Raw genomic sequence first — 17,094 nt, forward strand, 5'->3', positions numbered from 1 at the left:
CCCCTCTGCGGCCCCCGACTCCGGAGGAGAGGCAGGGGGAGGGGGAGGGTGGGCGAGGGCGGCCTCCGGACGCCTGGGAGGGCAGAGTAGGAGGCTCCCACCTGCCCAGAGAAGTCCAACTCCCGATGGGAGGGGGACTAGAGAGCCCCACCCCTCCGGGATCTCTCCCCCTCTGCTCTGATGGGAGGGGGACTAGAGAGCCCCACCCCTCCAGGATCTCTCCCCCTCTGCTCTGATGGGAGGGGGACTAGAGAGCCCCACCCCTCCGGGATCTCTCCCCCTCTGCTCTGATGGGAGGGGGACTAGAGAGCCCCACCCCTCCGGGATCTCTCCCCCTCTGCTCTGATGGGAGGGGGCCGGGCAGCCCCACCCCTCCGAATCTCTCGGCTTTTTCTGCGGATACTGGCATCGGGCCTGTGCCCCTGCCCATGGCTTTGCCCTCTTCCCAACCGCAGCCGCAACTTGCTTCTGTGCACCTTGAAGATCCCACCTATGGGGAGGGGGCGTTGCCCACCCTTCCCTTGCCCCCTCTGCTCCCACCTCTGCTCCCCTCCCCTCCTGGGCTTCCGGACCCCGGGGAGTACCGAGGCTGGGTTCACTGCTGCCTTCCCCTCCCCCTCTCCTGAAGGGCTCTCTCCGGTTCTGCGTGGCCTGGCCCTCCTCGCCTCCTAAACGTTAGTCCCAGGGGAGGGACGTAAGTCTCTTGAGGACGGGAGCTCCTTGGGGAGGTCTAGAAAGTAGCTGGAAAAGGTTTCCGATTGGGGGGGGGCACTCCTCTGTCCGGCAGCTTCTCCTTCTGAAAGCGGAGGGGGTCCGGGCGCCCTCCAGCACCAGGCTCCGGTGCTGACTTAGGGCCCTGAGATCAGAGCTCCTGAAGGGGAAGGAACCCAGGGACCTCCCCCCATTCGGCCCTCCTCGTCTCCCGCCAGCTCGTCTTGGCTTCCCTTCCTCCACCGCATCTTCCTCTTGGCTCCAGAGCCCGTCCCTCCCCCCAGAATATGGACCCTGTCCTCCCTAGAGTCCGAGCAGAGCTGGTGCCCCCTCTGCCAGCCTTTCCTACTTCTGCCCCTGAGCTGCCATGGGAGCCAAGCTGCGCTAGGAAAAAGGACAAAGGCAAGCAGTCGTGTCCATCTACAAATCCTTCCTGAGCTGCCCCCCTGGAGGAAAGGCTGGGCGGGGAGGGATGGGGAAGGGCCTTGCTCTGCAGGAGTTACCCCAGCCCCACGACTTCAGAATCTCCTTCCCTTCAGGCCTTTTCCTGCATACAGTCAGCGCTTAATGTTTGTTGAGCATAAGTGTGAAGGTCCTGGCTAGCTCCTCTGAAGGGCTCAGAATCAGTCCTTGTCAGGGAAAGCAAAAGTCCTCCCCCCACGTTGTGGGCGCCAAATTGTAAAGGTCCGGTCATTTCTAAGTTGTCCTTGGGGCCTGCCGTCTCAACTCACTCTCCCAGCCAGACTCTTCTTCCTCCAGAGTGCCGTCCCAACTCTGTCCCAGACTACCTCTCCGGGCCCAGTGTTGTCTTCTATCCTCGCAGAGATTGTAGTGAGAACTCAACGGGGCTTGGGAGAAACACTTCAACCAATGAACTTGCTCCCTCAGAAGTCCAAAGGTGTAAACTCCCTTTAAAGGCCCCAACCAAAGGTGTGAATTCTGAGCCAGAGAACTGTCCAGACAACCTGAGTTCTCACCTTGTAATCCTAACAAGTAAGGGCCAGCCCAGATCCTGAGCTTTGGGGAACGGAACAAAAAGAACCATAAGAGCAGCAGTTCTAGAGCACATCGAGGTTGCCAAGTACTTTAGCAACCATGATCTCTTGGCCCAGCAACCTGGGAGTGTGCGCTGCTGTTACTATCCCTAGTTTTCAGATGAGAAACTCAAGGCAACCTCTGGGTGATCAGCCCAGAGCCAGCGGAGACAGATGTGAACTCGGGGCTTCTTGGAGCTCCAGCACTGCCTGGGTTCTAACGATCCGACACGGATCCCAATGGGCGCACACAGGAGAGAGAGGAAGCAGCTGCCGGCTTCTAGACGGCTTTCCAGGGCGAGCCCTCCAGGAAGGGGAGGTTCCCCAAAGCACGGGCCAAGCCCCTTTCAGGCAGAGGAAGCCGAGGCAAGAGCAGGCAGACGAGCCTGGGACACACTTGCCTGAGGACTGAGGCAGAAACCCTTCCATGGATTGGCTTTTATTTCTGGTAATAAGATCGAGGCTGATTTACACACTCTGGGCTCCAATGGGAGATGGTTTATTCTGGGGAGTCACTGTGACTCAGAAGTCTGGGAATTTGGGAAAGAGAGGAGCCTTGGACAAAATGGTACAGGGATTGGAGATGGAGCTGGGACTACCCAGAAGGCCTGAGAAGTGAAGCTCCGGGCTGCCGTACCCAGGTCCGGGAAGGGCTCCGGCCTGGTACGGCTTGTAGCTCGCCAGCCACTTTTCAGGCACCATTTCCCCTTTTTTCAGGGCTAGCCAGGTCAGGGGAAGGACATCCCACTTCCTGCCAGTGTCCCTGGCAGCTGCTCCCCAGCTCAAGAGGCTCCAGGGGCAGGATTTAGCATAGGTACACAGCAAGCACTTCATAAATGCTCATTGATTCTGATTCTGACACTGTTAGCATAGCTGACATGCTGACAGCTCTCTCTCTCTCTCTGCCTCTGTCTGTCTCTCTCTCTTTCTCTGTTTCTCTTTCTCTCTCTCTCGTTCTCTGTCTCCCTCTTCCTCTCTTTGTCTCTCTCTTCTCTCTCTGTCTCTGTTTCTCTCTCTCTCTCTTTCTCTCTTTCTCTTCTCTCTCTCACTTTCTGTCTCTCTGTCTCTGTCATTCTCTTTTTCTGTCTGTCTCAGTATCTCTATTTCTAGGTAGATGGATACAGAGATAAATGGGGGTAGATGGAAAAAGAAAGGAAGCGAGATGGGCAGATGACAGAGTTGGACGGACAGATGTGCAGCGTTACATTCCAGCTGCTTTCCTCAGCGGGGGTCAACTGGTTTCTCACCTTCACCAGGTCTTCGGATGTCTCGGCTCGGATTATCCCAATCAGAGAGCTACCTCTTTAGAAGTTCCACCACAGAGCACCCGAGTCACTCAAGTTTGCAGCAACAGGTCTTTATTCCAACTTTTATTCTAACTCTTTTTCTCTCTGGGGGGCCGGCTTCTGTGCCCAGGGCATTCTGTGCCCCACCTTGAGCCTGAGAAGGCGCCCAGCCGGGAGCTGGCGCTGGGGGGAGGAGACCCGGGAACTCCGAGTTCTAAGGCTGTGTGTTTCTTGGCTGGCTGAGAGGCCCCCCGCGGCTTAGTGGTGCCCACGGGCACAGCCCGAGCAGCTCAGTTGAGCCCCCCCTCCTCCCCAGTGAGAAGTTTCTGTGCCCAGTATCTACCCACCAGGGGGCACCAAGAGGCGAAGCCATGAAAAGCTCCACGAGCGGCCCCACCAAGTCCTGGGGATGCTTTGGGCAGCCCCCGGGAAAAAGTGCTGGCCGGGGCTGAGGCAGCCTGAAGGAAGGATGTGGACCAAAGCCTCCTTGCCCAAGGTGGACAGACATGAGCTCTTCAGGGCCTCCGGCCTCCATCCTCCCTCCACTGATGCTGATTGCAGCCCCTTTGGAATTTAGCGGGTAGCCAAGAGTGTCATCCCTGTGCAGTGTCCTGGTGGCAAGAACCCACAAATTCGGGGCTCCTGGACTAGTCCTTTCCCAGGCCTGTGGGGGAGGCCTCCAGGGTCAAATGGCTCCAGACTTCTGACCAGGAGCCCCCAGAGTCCCTGTCAGCTCCTGCAGTGGCCATCCCACCCTCACGGGAAGCCTCGCCTTCTGTCACTGAGCATGGACTAGCTTCACCTTTAGAGCAGGAGCTGGCCAAGGGTCCCCCACGGGGGGCTGGGAGACTCGGGCCTCCTCGCCACTTCACTTGCCAGGGTTCAGATGCCCAAATACCCAGCCATCCCCACCTCAGCAACCTCCTGGCCCAGGAAGCACAGGGAACCCCAAGGAGAACCCAGGGAGAACCCCAAGCCTGTGACCTGGCCTTGGAAACACAGAGAACCTGAAGGAGAACCCCAAGCCTATGACCTGGCCCAGGAAACACAGGGAACCCCAAGGAGAACTCCAAGCCTGTGATCTGGTCCAGGAAGTATATGGAATAGAGAGCCCCAAGCCTGTGTGCAGGTCCAGGAAGTACACGGAGCCCCAGGGAGAACCCCAAGCCTGTGACCTCATAATGGCCCGGGGTGGTCTCCCAGCGGCAGTGGGAAAGGAGAAGCTGCCCTTCTCCCGGGATCAGCCTCCAGGCCTTCGCTTTCAGAGAAGGTACTTCCCTCTCCCTGGGATCAAATGCTTGCCAGCCTGAAACGAGAAGCTGCACGGGGCCTCCCTTAGGGGCCCCACGCTCTAATGGGGATCCTTCTTTCTGGAGGGCTGGGAGGGCCCGGGCTGGGCTGAGGCTGGATCCTTTGCTTTTTGTAGACGCTCTCCTGCCCCCAGAGACAATGAGGAGCGCCCTAGGGAGTCGGGCTACTTTGGATCTGTGGCGGCGTCTCCTGGCGGAGCCCAGAAATCCCCAACTCAGGTAGAGCCGCTTCCTGGGGGCCGCCTGGGGTCGGGGGTAGGGAGTGGTGGCTGGGGGCTCTTCTGCCCATTACCCAGTGCTCCCTGGGAGGCCCTGGAGGTCGAGAGGCAGGAGGGCCTGGACTCCCTGCAGCTCCAGCTCCAGAGACAAGTCTCAGTCACAGCTTGGGGTGCCCAGGTTTGTGTTGAGCCAGCCCTTTCTTCCTCCTTCCCTGCCTCCCCCCCGGGGGAGTCCTGAAGAGGGGCCCTTTCCCACCCCCACCCCCGAATCCTGAAAAGAGGCCCTCCCCTGCTGGAGAGCCTGAAGAGGGGCCCTCCCCTCCGCGGGAGAAGGGAGTCCACTCCCTGGAACCCAGGCAGCCACATCAGGACCAGGGACAGGGGAACAGGAAGCCTTTGAGCCCAACTTCAGCTAGTGGGCTTGTGGTTCACTGCAACCCTCAGTCTTGGAGCCTGCCTTCCCCATCTTGCTCCGGTTTAAGGTGGTTTGGAGCTCTCCAATGCTAGTGAGCTCTTATACTGGGGTCTTATTTCAGAAACTGGGGATTGCCCCCGATGGCGGACCCAGGGCAGCACCCGCCCACTCACCGCCCCGCCCTGGTTACTGGCTGTTAGCAGGGCCTTGTGGCCCACGCTGGGCGTGGCTGGACTAAGGCTGGTGCCCCAGCCTGCAGCAGAAGCCAGTCTGGCCCCTGCCACCCGGAGCTGCTCCTCAAAGCTGGGGGCGAGCTTCTCCTCTGGCATCTCCGCTGGGGCCTTCTTCCTGGAATTTGCCCCTTCAGGCTCGTATGTCCTGAGATCAGGGGTAAACATGGCTTTTCGTCAGATTCTGTCTGGCGCCCACTGGGAGGGGCCTCGACTTCCCCAAGGGGGAATCTCTTAGGACGTTGGCATCTTTTAGGCAGCCTGTCCGCCAGCCCCGACTGCTGCTACCTCTGCTGCCACCTGCTGTGCCAGGCAAACCTCACTGGTTCCGATCGGCTGGTCCTCCAGGACTGTGCCCCTTGGACTTTCAGGCTGGCAAGGCCTTCGGATCCCTTCCTACTCAGAATAATGTTTTAAAATGCATAAAATAAAACAGAGGATTACAAAGGAAAGCAAAGAAGAATGAAAACAAAATGCCATTTCCTATCCAAACTCTTCTACCAGAACTGACCCATAGATTCATGATACGGACCCCAGGATAAGAACTCCTCCACTGCAGGATCTGAGGTCTTTTCAAGACTCAATTTTGTGATTCTTTGGCCAGAGTTGGGCCTTTACTGATGGGAATGGGCTGCTTGAAGAGGTAGTAAGTTGTTTCTCAGTGCAGGGATCCAAGAAGTATCTAGAACTCCATTTGTGGAAGATGGTCCAGTTTCTTTTTTTCTAAATAGTAGCTTTTTATTTTTCAAAATGTACGCAGATAGTTTTCAATATTCATCTTTGCAAAACTGTATTCCAAATTTTTCTCTTTCCGTTCCCCTACACAGCAAGTAATCTAATATAGATTAAATACATATGATTCTTCTAAAAATATTTCCACATTTATCACGTTGCTCAAGAAAACTCAGATCAGAGACTTACATGAACTGATGCTGAGTGAAATGAACAGAACCAGAAGATCTCTATACACTTCAACAACACTGTATGAGGATGTATTCTGATGGAAGTGGAGATCTTCAACATAGAGAAGAGCCAACTCACTTCCAGTTGATCAATGATGGACAGAAATAACTACACCCAGAGAAGGAACACTGGGAAGTGAATGTAAATTGTTAGCACTAATGTCTGTCTACCCAGGTTACTTATACCTTCGGAATCTAATACTTAATGTGCAACAAGAAAATTGGACTTACACACATATATTGTATCTAGGTTATATTGTAACACATGTAAAATGTATGAGATTGCCTGTCATCTAGGGGAGGGAGGGGAAAATTTGGAAAAATGAATACAAGGGATAATGTTATAAAAAAATTACTCATGCATATATACTGTCAAAACTTTTTATAATTATAAAATTAAAAAAAAAACTCAGATCAAAAAGGGAAAAAATGAAAAGTAAAACCAAGCAAATAACAACAAAAAAGGTGCCAGGCTGCAATCCACACTCAGTTCCCACAATGCCCTCTGAGTGCAGACAGCTCTCTCCATCCAAATCAGTTGGGATTGGCCTGAATCACCTCATTGCTGAAAAGAGCCGCGTCCTTCAAAGTTGATCATTGCATAATCTTGTTTCCGTGTACCATCTTCTCCTGGTTCTACTCACTCAGCATCAGTTCATGCAAGTGGACCAACGGACCGATTTCTTAATGACCTGAGCTGAATGAGATGCCCCCTTAGGTCCCGTCCGGCTATGAATGTCCAGGCTCCAGGCGCCTGGACTGTTGCTTTGGGAAGGTCCCCTTGGGAGGACCTGTTCTCGCTTCCTCTAAATTGCCTTTTGTGCTTTTCTCCCACAGACGACTTTCTCCCTTTCATTCCACAACACACAAGACGGATTTTTCCAAAATGAAGGTGAGTTTGCAGTCCTGTGCTATGGAACCAATGGGTCTGTTTTAATAATCTTCAGTGTGGACGTTGAGTTGGGCTTTTGTTGTCTTGGTTTAAATTCAGAGGGTGAGGTTTCCTCCATTTAAAAGGGAGCTCCCGGTGTGCAAGCTTCACTCACAGGTGCAGAGCCACCGAGGCTCTGAGAGCCCATGGCTTGCTCCAGATCACACAGCCAATGGGGGTCAGAGACAGCTCCGCTCTCCCCATCTCCTGGCTGGTCCACCAGCCAACAGGCCATGCGGCTTCGGGGTGCCCGAGGAAACTTCCTAATGAACATTGAAATGTCTAAGGAAGGACACGGGAGGGGCTGGAAGGAAGACAGTAGGCAAGGGAATGAACTTGAGAAAGGAGCTGGGGAGTGGGGGGCCCTGGTGAGTGATTGACAGACGCTTCTCTAGTTTCTTGAGCTGGGAGGAAGGTGAGGAGCCTGCCAGCCCCACCCCCTTTCTTGCTGGGATCCCTAAATGATGGTGTTCCAAATGAACCTTCAGGAAGACGGAGCACCATGAGGCTTGGCTTGGAAGTTTCCTGGGTGAGACCCCCGTTAGCCCTGGGGTCTCTGTTAACTCAGGAGTCACTGAAAGCAGGAGAGTCACCAGGGGCTTGCTGAAGTTCTGTGTTCATCTCAGAACACTACTCTGGCCTCCATTGTTCCACTTGTGCAATCTCCCCTGGGCCCCCCCATAACTAAGGGGCTCAAGCCCAGGGCTTCCTGACCTGTTTTTGCCCCAGGTGAAAATCTTGCTGGTTTTGACTGGGCCTGTGTGCCACAGGGAGTGGAGGGGGGCTCGGTCCTGGGAATGGAAGTCGGACCTGGCCGGAGGTAGCTGGAGGACTCTGTCTCTCCCTATAAGTGTTTAAACATCCTCCCTTTCCTCCCTCCCTCTTTCCATCCTCTCCTCCCTCCCCCCCTCACCTCGGATCCTTCAGGAATCAACCTCCTTTGTGGCGAACATTTTCAAGGGGAAAATGGTGGTGGACAACGTGTTCCCCTTCCCGTCAGGTAGGAAGTGGAGCAGCGTCCCTCGAGCCAAATAGCCCCCTCAAGGGTCCTGCCAGGGACCGGGGGCCCTTAAGGTGTCTCTCTTCTCCCCTAGTTCTCAGTGAGGAGCAGACCTTGTTCTTAAAGGAGCTGTACGAACCCTGCTGCCGCTTCTTTGAGGTGGGTGCCGACTCCCTGGGCACAGCCCCGCACTCCCACCTCTCTGGTCCCAGGGAAGGAGAAGGGGGGGGGGGGCATGAGGGTCTGAGTGGGCCAGAGGTGCTGTCCAAGGTGCTTTGCTTGACCAGGACAGTGGGGGACGCCCAGTCTGCTAGGACAGATGTAAGATGGGAAAAGGGGGTGACTTCCAGGGCAGAGCCCCCTTTCCTCCCAAAGGGCACCTAACAAAAGGGATCTACAGCACAGGGGAGGAAACTCAAACCCGAGGAAATCTTAATCCCGCCCATGAGCCACAATAAAGCGACTCCCATGCTCCAGCTTTGAAAAGTCACTTAAGTCTGCATTCTCTTAATTCTGGGTGAGCTGAGAAAGCGGGGTGGGGGGGGAGGTAGGCAGGATCAGGCAAAGAGTGTTCCTGTGGGACCACGTGACTCCCCCCAGACACTCACCCCTTTCCACAGAGGAGCTTGAGAGTTGAGGGCTTTCCGAGGTTCTGACCCTTCCCTGGTGGCAGAGCTCGTGAGAGTTTCATTCTCACCGACTACTTCAAATGATGTCTTTGAAGGAAGTTAATGACGCGACGTGGAATGACGACAATGAAAAAATTCAGTCAAAAACGCTCCAAGGGCTCAAGGAGCTGAAAACTTTTGGGTTACAGGTGCCAGAAAAGCTAGGCGGCAGCGGCCTGACCAACACCCAGGTGTGGACGGAGGGAGTGAGGGGGGGACCAGAGGGGGGAAGGGGCTCTGAAGCGAAGTGGTTGGGGCAAGGGAAGGGGGCGTGAAGGCTCCAAGCTTAGAACTCCTCCTGGGCTAGAGCCCAAGCTTTGGGATCCACGGTTTGGAGGGTGGTTGTCCAGCTGTCTGCAAGTCCCAGATGTTGAGCTTGCAGGAGCTCAGGGGGATCTGGTCCAACATTCCCACTTCTGGATGAGCAAACTGAGGCTGAAAGAGAAAAAGGGAACCCTCCCCAAGCCAAGTGGGAGTTTCCCTTTGGTCCCTTCCCCCTTGACTGGTGAGAGCCCCTTTTGGCAGAGTTGGAAAGGCTCCACCTCCCCTCCCTCAGTTTTTTGGAGGCCAGCTCTCCAGCCTCCCGGGAGGCTGAGGGGTCTCCCCTCACCGCTGCCGTCCCCCAGAGAGCCCTATTCTTGTCTGGCAGTTTGCTCGAATGGTGGAGATTCTGGGCTGGCATGACCTGGCCGTGGGCGTCACCCTTGGGGCCCATCAGTCCAGTGGCTTTAAGGGTATCCTGCTGTTTGGAGACAAGCATCAGAAAGAGAAATACTTGCCCGACCTGGCCTCTGGTGAGGAGCCTCTGTCCCCGTCCCAGCAGCCCCTTCCCCTGGGGCTCCTCTGCACTCTGAGCCCAACCCAGCTTCCCAGCCTTTCCTTGGGTTGCTTGCCGACAAGCTCTAAGTTTTCCCCAGTGCTTGCTCTCCCCAACTCTTCCTTGGGGCCTTTGCTTTTTCACCTGGGACCCTTATCCCTCCTTCCTGCACGGTCCAGTCCTCTCCACCCTTCCTCTTCCTCCCCATCTGAGCCACCAGAAAGTCAGCCTCCCAGCCTCAAAGAAGCTTCATGTTTTCCTCAACTTTTCCTGTGCCCAAGCCCTACCTTCCCAGCTAGAGCGAAGGTTCGCCGAGGGCGGGAATTGCTCCCATTCTTCCCAGCACTTTCCAAGCTTCCTACATGGAAAAGCTCCCCAAGTAAATGCATGGATGCAAAGCCTGGGAAGGGGGACAGATGGAGGAATAAAGGGAGAAATGCAAGGAGCTCTCTGGAGCCCACCCTCAGGAATCCAGCCCACCAAATATTCAAGTCCAAGGGGGATGGATGCCGTGAGAAACCGGAGTAGGAAAGAGCAGGAACCCCCTAGTCCACCCATCTGAGCGGCCTCAGCACTGGCCAAGCTGCCGGCCATCCCTGCTCGGGCCTGTCCCCAGCAGCCCAGCCTCAGACTCTTGCCCTCAGGCTGGCTCTTCCCAGTCCACCCTTAGCCACAGGAAAAGGCTGGACTCTCCCTGTTGGTCCGAGGCCAGGCCCAAATCCCAAATGGATCAAGGTCTGAGCTTCATCCTCAGCCGAAGAGATGGGCTGTGGGCCTCTTGCCAAGGGAAAGCTGGCTCCAGAGCCTCCCAAGCTCAGGAGGCAGCTTGGCCAGGGATTTTTCAATCTGGGTGACCCCAAAGCAGGGACCCCTAACACTTGAGGGCCATGGCTGCGGAGACACAGATTTATCCTAAGAGACCAGAAAACCAGGGGGTTGGAGGGCAGAGAGGAAGCACCTGTGGGCCCCTGTCCCTGTGGGTCCGTCCCTGGGAGGGGAATCTTCATACTGCCAGGCGTATTCCTGATCCCTCTGATTCCTGTGGAAAGGAAAATCTCTGGCCGCATTCTGCTTGACGGAGCCGAGCTGCGGCTCTGACGTAGCCTCCATCCAGACCATGGCCGAGGTCAGCCAGTGTGGGAAATTCTATATTCTGAATGGCCGAAAAGCGTGGATCAGGTGAGCTCCTTTGGGGGGGGGGGCTGGCAGGTGGCTGGGGGCTCAGGGAGGCTCTCCAGGTCAGAGAGGGAGGCTTCCCCAGCTCAGAGCTCTGGGCAAAACAGGACATCCGGAGACCATGGAGTCCACGGGCCTCAAGCCCAGGGGCAGAAAGGGCTCCCCTGAATCAGAGCCTGGGTGTCTCAGCTGGCATATAACTGCTATGGAACCCTCCTTCCTGCTCTCCTCTGTACTCCCAGCACAGGGGGTAGAAATCAGGAAGAACTGAGTTCAGATTTAGCTACTAGATACCTATTAGCTTCATGTCTCTGGGGAGATCACTTCCATTTGCCTCAGTTTACTCATCTACAAAATGAGGATAGTAGCTCCCATCTTTGCAGAATTTCAGGGATCAAATAGAACAAAATCTGTAAGGTACTTGGTGCAGTGCCTGGCATGTAAGCCCTTAATAAACGCTTATTCCCTCCCCTCACTCCCGGGGACCCTTCATGTCGTCCCAAGCCCCCTACAATGGTACAACACCTTTCCCTTGATCATTTCTGGCCTCCAGGATGGCTTACTTCCCTTTCCTCCTTCAGACCCCCGGATCAAAGCACCCATCCTCATGGTATGGATGATTTTAGAAGGGACGGAGGCCGATGATTCCTCCATGATTCCTCCTAGCAATATTTGTGTTTGAAAAGGAGGCCCATGGCGGGGTCGGGGGAGGAGGGGAAAATTTGGAACCAAAATTTTCAAGGGTCAGTGCTGAAAAATTAGCCATGCACAGCATATGTTCTGTAAATAAAAAGCTTTAGTAAAATTTAAAAAAAGAAAGAAGAGAAAAGAAAAAAAAAAAAAAAAAAAAAAGAAAAGAAAAGAAGAAAAGGAGGCACCAGCTAGCCCTGGCGGGGATTTTAGTGCAAATGCAGTGATTGGGAGCCAAGGATCAGGAAAGGCCCTCCAGGCAGAAGGCGTCTAACCCTGAGGCCCGTTCAGAGGCTGAGGGCCTCCTGCCTGAGCCTATTTCTCCAGGGCCGCTCTGAGCGGACCCCCCCATGCCCCAACTTCCTCTAAAATGTCCCTGCCCCTCCCGCGTCCTTCATCTATGACTCTACCTTCGAATCCACAATTGCCATGAAAAGCGCAGTTTCTGCCTTCAGTCATCAGCGGTTGGGAATTGTCTTGGCCTGTTTTTGTTGCCAGCCTGGCCTGTGGCTTCTTTGCCATGAGACCAGCCCCCCATGCACATTTTGGCAGGTGGGAGGGGGGAAGCAGCCTCAGATCATGGTGGGAAATTTCTATTTGGGATTAAGCCTCTTTGGCTGGGAAAACACTGATATGGATGGGCTTAAAAAGTGGGGAAAACAGTATTCTGGGTGCTTTAGATAGCAATCTGAGGATGGGGTACATGAGAAAGGAGGGGAAGGATGAAAAGGGGAAGGAGGAAGAGGAAGCAAGGAAAGAGGAAAGGGAGGAAGAAAAAAGGGGAAGAGGAAGGAGGAGGAGGAGGAGATGGATGACATAAGGCTGACTGCAGTGATGTTCTTGCCTCCAAGCAATGGCGGGATAGCAGATGTCTTTACGGTATTCGCCAAGACAAAAGTGAAGGACGTGACCACAGGAGAAGTACATGGAAAAATTTCAGCCTTCATTGTAGAAAAAGAATTCAAGGGTGTGACCAGGTAGGACCATTCTGTCTCCCAATGGCGGCCTTCCCTTGATGGCTGTTGTCTGCTCGGGCTAGCTTTGACTCCCTTAAGAGATGTGGACACTGGTGGAACAGGGCAGTGATATTTGGGGGGACAAAGGTTTGGGAGGTTTCCCTTTTCCATGAAGGTTGAGCTGAAGGTCTTCAGTCCATTGAAGAGATAGAAAATCACTTTTTTTCTCCCTGAAAGTAACAGCCACTTCCCACAGGAGCCCCTCAAAAATCCTCTCCCTCATTCCCATCTTCTCTGCCCTTCTTTGGGCATGCTGGGGGAAGAGATTGGGATGGAGATCACACCAAGGGGAGCGCCTCCCTCACAGAAACGCTGAGTATGTTCTGTGGGGAGCTTCATCTGCCATGGGAACAAAAGAGGCTCAGAGTTCAGCACTGGCTCAGACTCCAAGACCTTTGTTAGCTACTGGTAGAGAATTCACAGGTCACAAACCCAAGGCTTTCCCATTTGGCAGCCTTCAAGGCCCTGGGTCCAAACAGTGGAATGGGCCTGGAAAACTCAGGAATTACTGGGTGGGTGCAGACTGCGAGACGGGATCATTTGATCACGGAAAAGTCAACCCTGGGCTTGGAATCGTGGGCTCTCAGTTCTCATTCAGCTAGCGGCAGAATTCCAGTCTCCACTTTGTGCCACATGTTCCCAAAGACTAGGGAGGATCATTCTGGGGAATCATGGGCGAGTGAGGACAGAGGTCCTAGGAGAAGCAGTTTCTGGGCTTGACGGGTCTGAAGCAACTGTGGGGAGGGGAGAAATGTGTCAGCTTGGGGGACATGTGTGCTTGCTTTTCCCTCAGTGGTCCACCAGAGAAAAAGATGGGTATCAAAGCCTCCAACACCACGGCGGTCCACTTCAAAAACGTGAGAGTGCCCGCTGAAAATGTGCTGGGGGGCTTTGGGAATGGCTTCAAGGTCGCCATGAACATTCTGAACAATGGCCGCTTCGGAACGGTCTCTGCCCTGGCCGGCACCATGCGCAGGGTGATCATCAAAGCGGTGAGCTGCTGGGCCCGTAGGGATCCAAGTGCCCAGCAGGTCAGGCTCTGGGAGGGGGGGTAGAAGTGCGTCTCTGCCAGGAGGAATTGGCCACTTGGCGTGACTTGGGGGCATGAAAGGCAGCGCCTGGAGGAGCCTCAGAAGTCCCTATGCTTAGTCGTGTACTTTACAGAGGAAAAAAAGGAGCTGGAGGTGGCCCTCAACCATCTGCTCCTTTCCTTAGATCCTTTCTGATGGCTAATAGAAATGGGCGTGAAGGCAGACCCCTGAGTCATCTGGTGTTGGGGGATTGCTCACCACTCCTGTTCAGGGTGCATTCTGACCCAGAGCACAGACACAGCAGGCCCAAGAAAGGGAGGGACTCTGAGTTCATGTCATCCAAGGACCCACTGAAGGAAATGGGGATGTTTAGCCTGGAGAAGAGTTTAGCACAGTAGCTGTTCCCATGTCTCTAAGGAGCTGCTGCCCAGAAAAGGGACTAAAGTCTTCCCGCTTGGCCTCTGAGGACTAGGAGCCATGTTGGAAAGTTGCAAAAAAGGTGGATTTAGGGTGAATGTGGGGGAAATCTTTCCATGAGCTCTGCCCCAGAGGGCAATGGGAGGCCTGAGGAAGTGGTGAGCTCCCCGTCTCTGGAGATCTTCCAGGAGAGGCTGGACAGCTTCTTGTCGGGTATACTAGAGATGGGGTTCCCTTCCCACTGGGCATGGACTGGGGGCACCAAGGTCCCTCCTAACTTGAACCTTGTGATTCTGTGAGTTCCTGGGGTGGGTGGGGCTGTCGCTGCTGCCTTGGAACATCCTTTTCCTCCTCCCACCCCCTGAGCCTCAGTTTCTCTGAAAGGATTGGACTTGATGGCCTCGGCCCCTCTAAGCCACAGGTTGTCAGGGCCGCAGGGGCCAGTGGTCCACTCCATGGCCGGTCACGAGTCTGCTGCTGGGAGCTCGAAGACATGCAGGTGGAAGGCGCTCTGTCCCTTCCCTCCCCTCACCCTTCACCCCCTCCCTTTAGCGCTCCTCAAGTCAACATGGCGGGGGATGCGGAGAAGCCGCCGAGCCTAATTCTGTCCCCACGGACGGGGGGGGGGGGGGGGGGGGAGGGGGCGGCCTCTGGTCCCGGCCACTTCCTTTCTCCCTCCGCTCTGTGACCGGCTCTGGTTCTATAGCCAGCCCCTTCAGGTGCTACCCCTCACGAGCTGTCACCGCGGGGCTAGTCGCTGTTCCCTGGGCCCGGCTTCCTCCCCTGCAAAGTGGAGGTGGTCCTTGCCAGCCCAGCTGTTCAGGGCCGGGACCCAGGTGCCCGGGGTCAGGAGTGGGACTCCACCATTGGACCAAGTGAGCAAGGATGCTCAGGCTCTGGGCAGGACCATGGACAGGGAGGGCGGTAGCTGGGAAGGCGCACTTAGGGTTAGGGTTAGGGGGCGCTGCTCAGGGCCTCCAGTGCTTCAGAACTGGGTCCTTCTGGTGTGAGCCTCACACCCCCGGAGGAGGCTCAGTCACCTGCCACCGCCCGCGGATGTCAGGGAAGGAAAGGCCTTTGGCAGAGGGGCGCAGCCCAGCCGGAGGCAGTTCTGGCTCTAGAACCAGGTTCCCCGACTCCCAGCCGGTTCTCTTGGGGCGGTGGCCATTGTTCAAAAGATTGAAGGGACGGTCATCCGGTCAGAGTGTTTGGTGACTACTGTGGGAGTTGGGGAGGTCATAGGGCGCGGAGTGTGAACCCCTCTAATGAGTTCACATCCAGCCTCGCCATTACCTCGGTGCACAGCGAGTCGGAGAAATGGGCACGCACTCCGGTAACCACGCCGAGAGACCCAGTGGGGACCGGAGCTGTGTCCGAGGTGCTAGGGTGGAACAGGGCGCCCCCGGCCCTTTGGAGGCCTGCTCTGCCCGGCGGCCCGGGCTCGTTCTTTTTCAGCGGAAGCCCCCCTGGGCCCTGCCCCTGCTCGAGCCACTTGGCGGCTGGCTGAGGCAGAGCACGTCCTCCCTGAAGGGAGTCCTAGGAGTCGGTCCCCCAAGTCCCCATTGGCCCGGGAGGGCAGGACCCGCCCCCCAGCCCCGGGCTCTCCCCCGGGGAAACAGCCTCCCATAAACCTCTGGGACGCTCGGGGCGCCGTCCTCATCCTTCCCTCGCTCTCCTCCTGCCAGGCGGATTACGCCGCCAACCGGAAACAGTTCGGGAACCAGATCTGCAACTACGGGATCATCCAGGAGAAGCTGGCCCGCATGGCCATGCGCCACTACGTCACCGAGGTAGGCGCCCGCCAACAAGGGTTCGTAAGAACGATCCTCCCGGAATCTCGGGGCGCCCGAAGGGCGGCTCGTGGAACACCTGCTGGTGCCCCGTGCGGGGTCCGGAGACGCGCCCGCGTAGAGGGGACAGCGATGCTGCAAAAGCACCCACAAAGGGGAGGGGCTGGGGAGGGGCCAGTGGGCGGAGCCGGCAGGGAGGGTCGGGGGAGGGGCCAGCAGGGGAGGGGCTGGGCGGGACCGGAAGGGAGGGGCCGAGGAGGGGTCAGAAGGGGGGGCGGGAGGGGAGGGGGCGACGTAGTCCAGCCCCGCTATTCACCTCTCCTTAGCCTCTTACGTGCATATGAGGCTCTGTCCTTGGTGCTGAGAAACCCTCCCTGACCTCCCAGTAGAACTCTCCCTGGAGATGGGGCAAAGAGGCGGGGCACAGGTGAGCCGCCCAAAGCCGAAGGAGGGTGCCCAAGGGGGGCACAGAAGTCCAGAAAAGAGCCTGCTTGTTTCTGACGGGGCGAGAGCAGCTCAGTTTCGTGGAAGAGGCAACATTAAGGGAAGCCTGAAGCATGTGGGGGTCTTTTGGTAGAGATTGTGCAGAGACGATGGGGGGGGGGGGGAGAGAAGAGAACACAGCGGGAGAAGCCAGTCTGGGGAGAGAAGGGGACCAGAGCAGGACCTGGCCGGCTGACGTGCCCGAGCTCACTCAGCGACCATCAAAGGATGGGAAAGGGCAAAGGGCGCCCCAATTTTCAAAAGAAGGAAGACTCTAGAACCTGCCGACCTGAGTCCAAGCAGGAGCCAGAATTCTAGAACCTGTTCTTAAAGAGATGGCTCCTGAACTCCCAGAGAGGAAGCTGCCATCACAGAGAACGGGGCCGGCTCCCCCAGAACAGACACTGCTCCTCGAGACACTGAGGCCATGCGGCAGCCAGAGCTCACCTAGACTCTCGCAGCGCGCTCCATTTCTCGTGCCCTTGGAGGGGCAGGATGGGTGGGCCAGGGGACCAGGCGGAGCCCTGCTGCCTTGATAGCCTTGCGGCACTTGGAGCTTGGATGTCTTTATCAGTGACTTGGACACAGGCAAAAAGAGCGTACCTAACATAGACAACACATTTTAGAGGGCAGTCAGCAGCACGGATGACAGGGCCCAAAAGGTCTCAGACATCTGGGTTAATGGGACAGATATAAGAACATGAAACTCGGGGCTGCGAGGGGGCGCAGTGGAGAGAGCACCAGTCAGGTGAAGTCAGCAGGACCTGAGTTCGAATTTGACCTCGGACACGCTTCCTGGCTGTGTGACCCTGGGCAAGTCACTTAACCCCAATTGCCTCAAGGGAAAAAAATAACATTAAACTTAATACTATTGAACAAGACTGTAGAATGTGAGAAGAAGATCTGGAT

General features: G+C 56.0%; 1 protein-coding gene across 1 annotated transcript in view; it reads left to right on the forward strand.

The window, feature by feature from the left end:
- The first annotated feature begins 30 nt into the window (after positions 1–30).
- Positions 31–17,094, forward strand: part of LOC141560108 (very long-chain specific acyl-CoA dehydrogenase, mitochondrial-like) — a 31,977-nt gene continuing 14,913 nt past the window's right edge. The window contains exons 1-14 of the mRNA XM_074297802.1: positions 31–2,193; positions 2,463–2,559; positions 3,002–3,099; positions 3,348–4,301; positions 4,458–4,560; positions 7,004–7,058; positions 8,025–8,097; positions 8,192–8,256; positions 8,822–8,956; positions 9,415–9,559; positions 10,632–10,761; positions 12,300–12,425; positions 13,258–13,456; positions 15,598–15,702. Of these exons, the coding sequence (XP_074153903.1) occupies positions 4,481–4,560; positions 7,004–7,058; positions 8,025–8,097; positions 8,192–8,256; positions 8,822–8,956; positions 9,415–9,559; positions 10,632–10,761; positions 12,300–12,425; positions 13,258–13,456; positions 15,598–15,702 (1,113 nt within the window). The 5' untranslated portion in view covers positions 31–2,193; positions 2,463–2,559; positions 3,002–3,099; positions 3,348–4,301; positions 4,458–4,480. The remainder of the gene's footprint in view (positions 2,194–2,462; positions 2,560–3,001; positions 3,100–3,347; positions 4,302–4,457; positions 4,561–7,003; positions 7,059–8,024; positions 8,098–8,191; positions 8,257–8,821; positions 8,957–9,414; positions 9,560–10,631; positions 10,762–12,299; positions 12,426–13,257; positions 13,457–15,597; positions 15,703–17,094) is intronic.

The sequence above is a fragment of the Sminthopsis crassicaudata genome, chromosome 3 (genome assembly GCF_048593235.1).
Source record: "Sminthopsis crassicaudata isolate SCR6 chromosome 3, ASM4859323v1, whole genome shotgun sequence".
Classification (NCBI taxonomy): domain Eukaryota; kingdom Metazoa; phylum Chordata; class Mammalia; order Dasyuromorphia; family Dasyuridae; genus Sminthopsis; species Sminthopsis crassicaudata.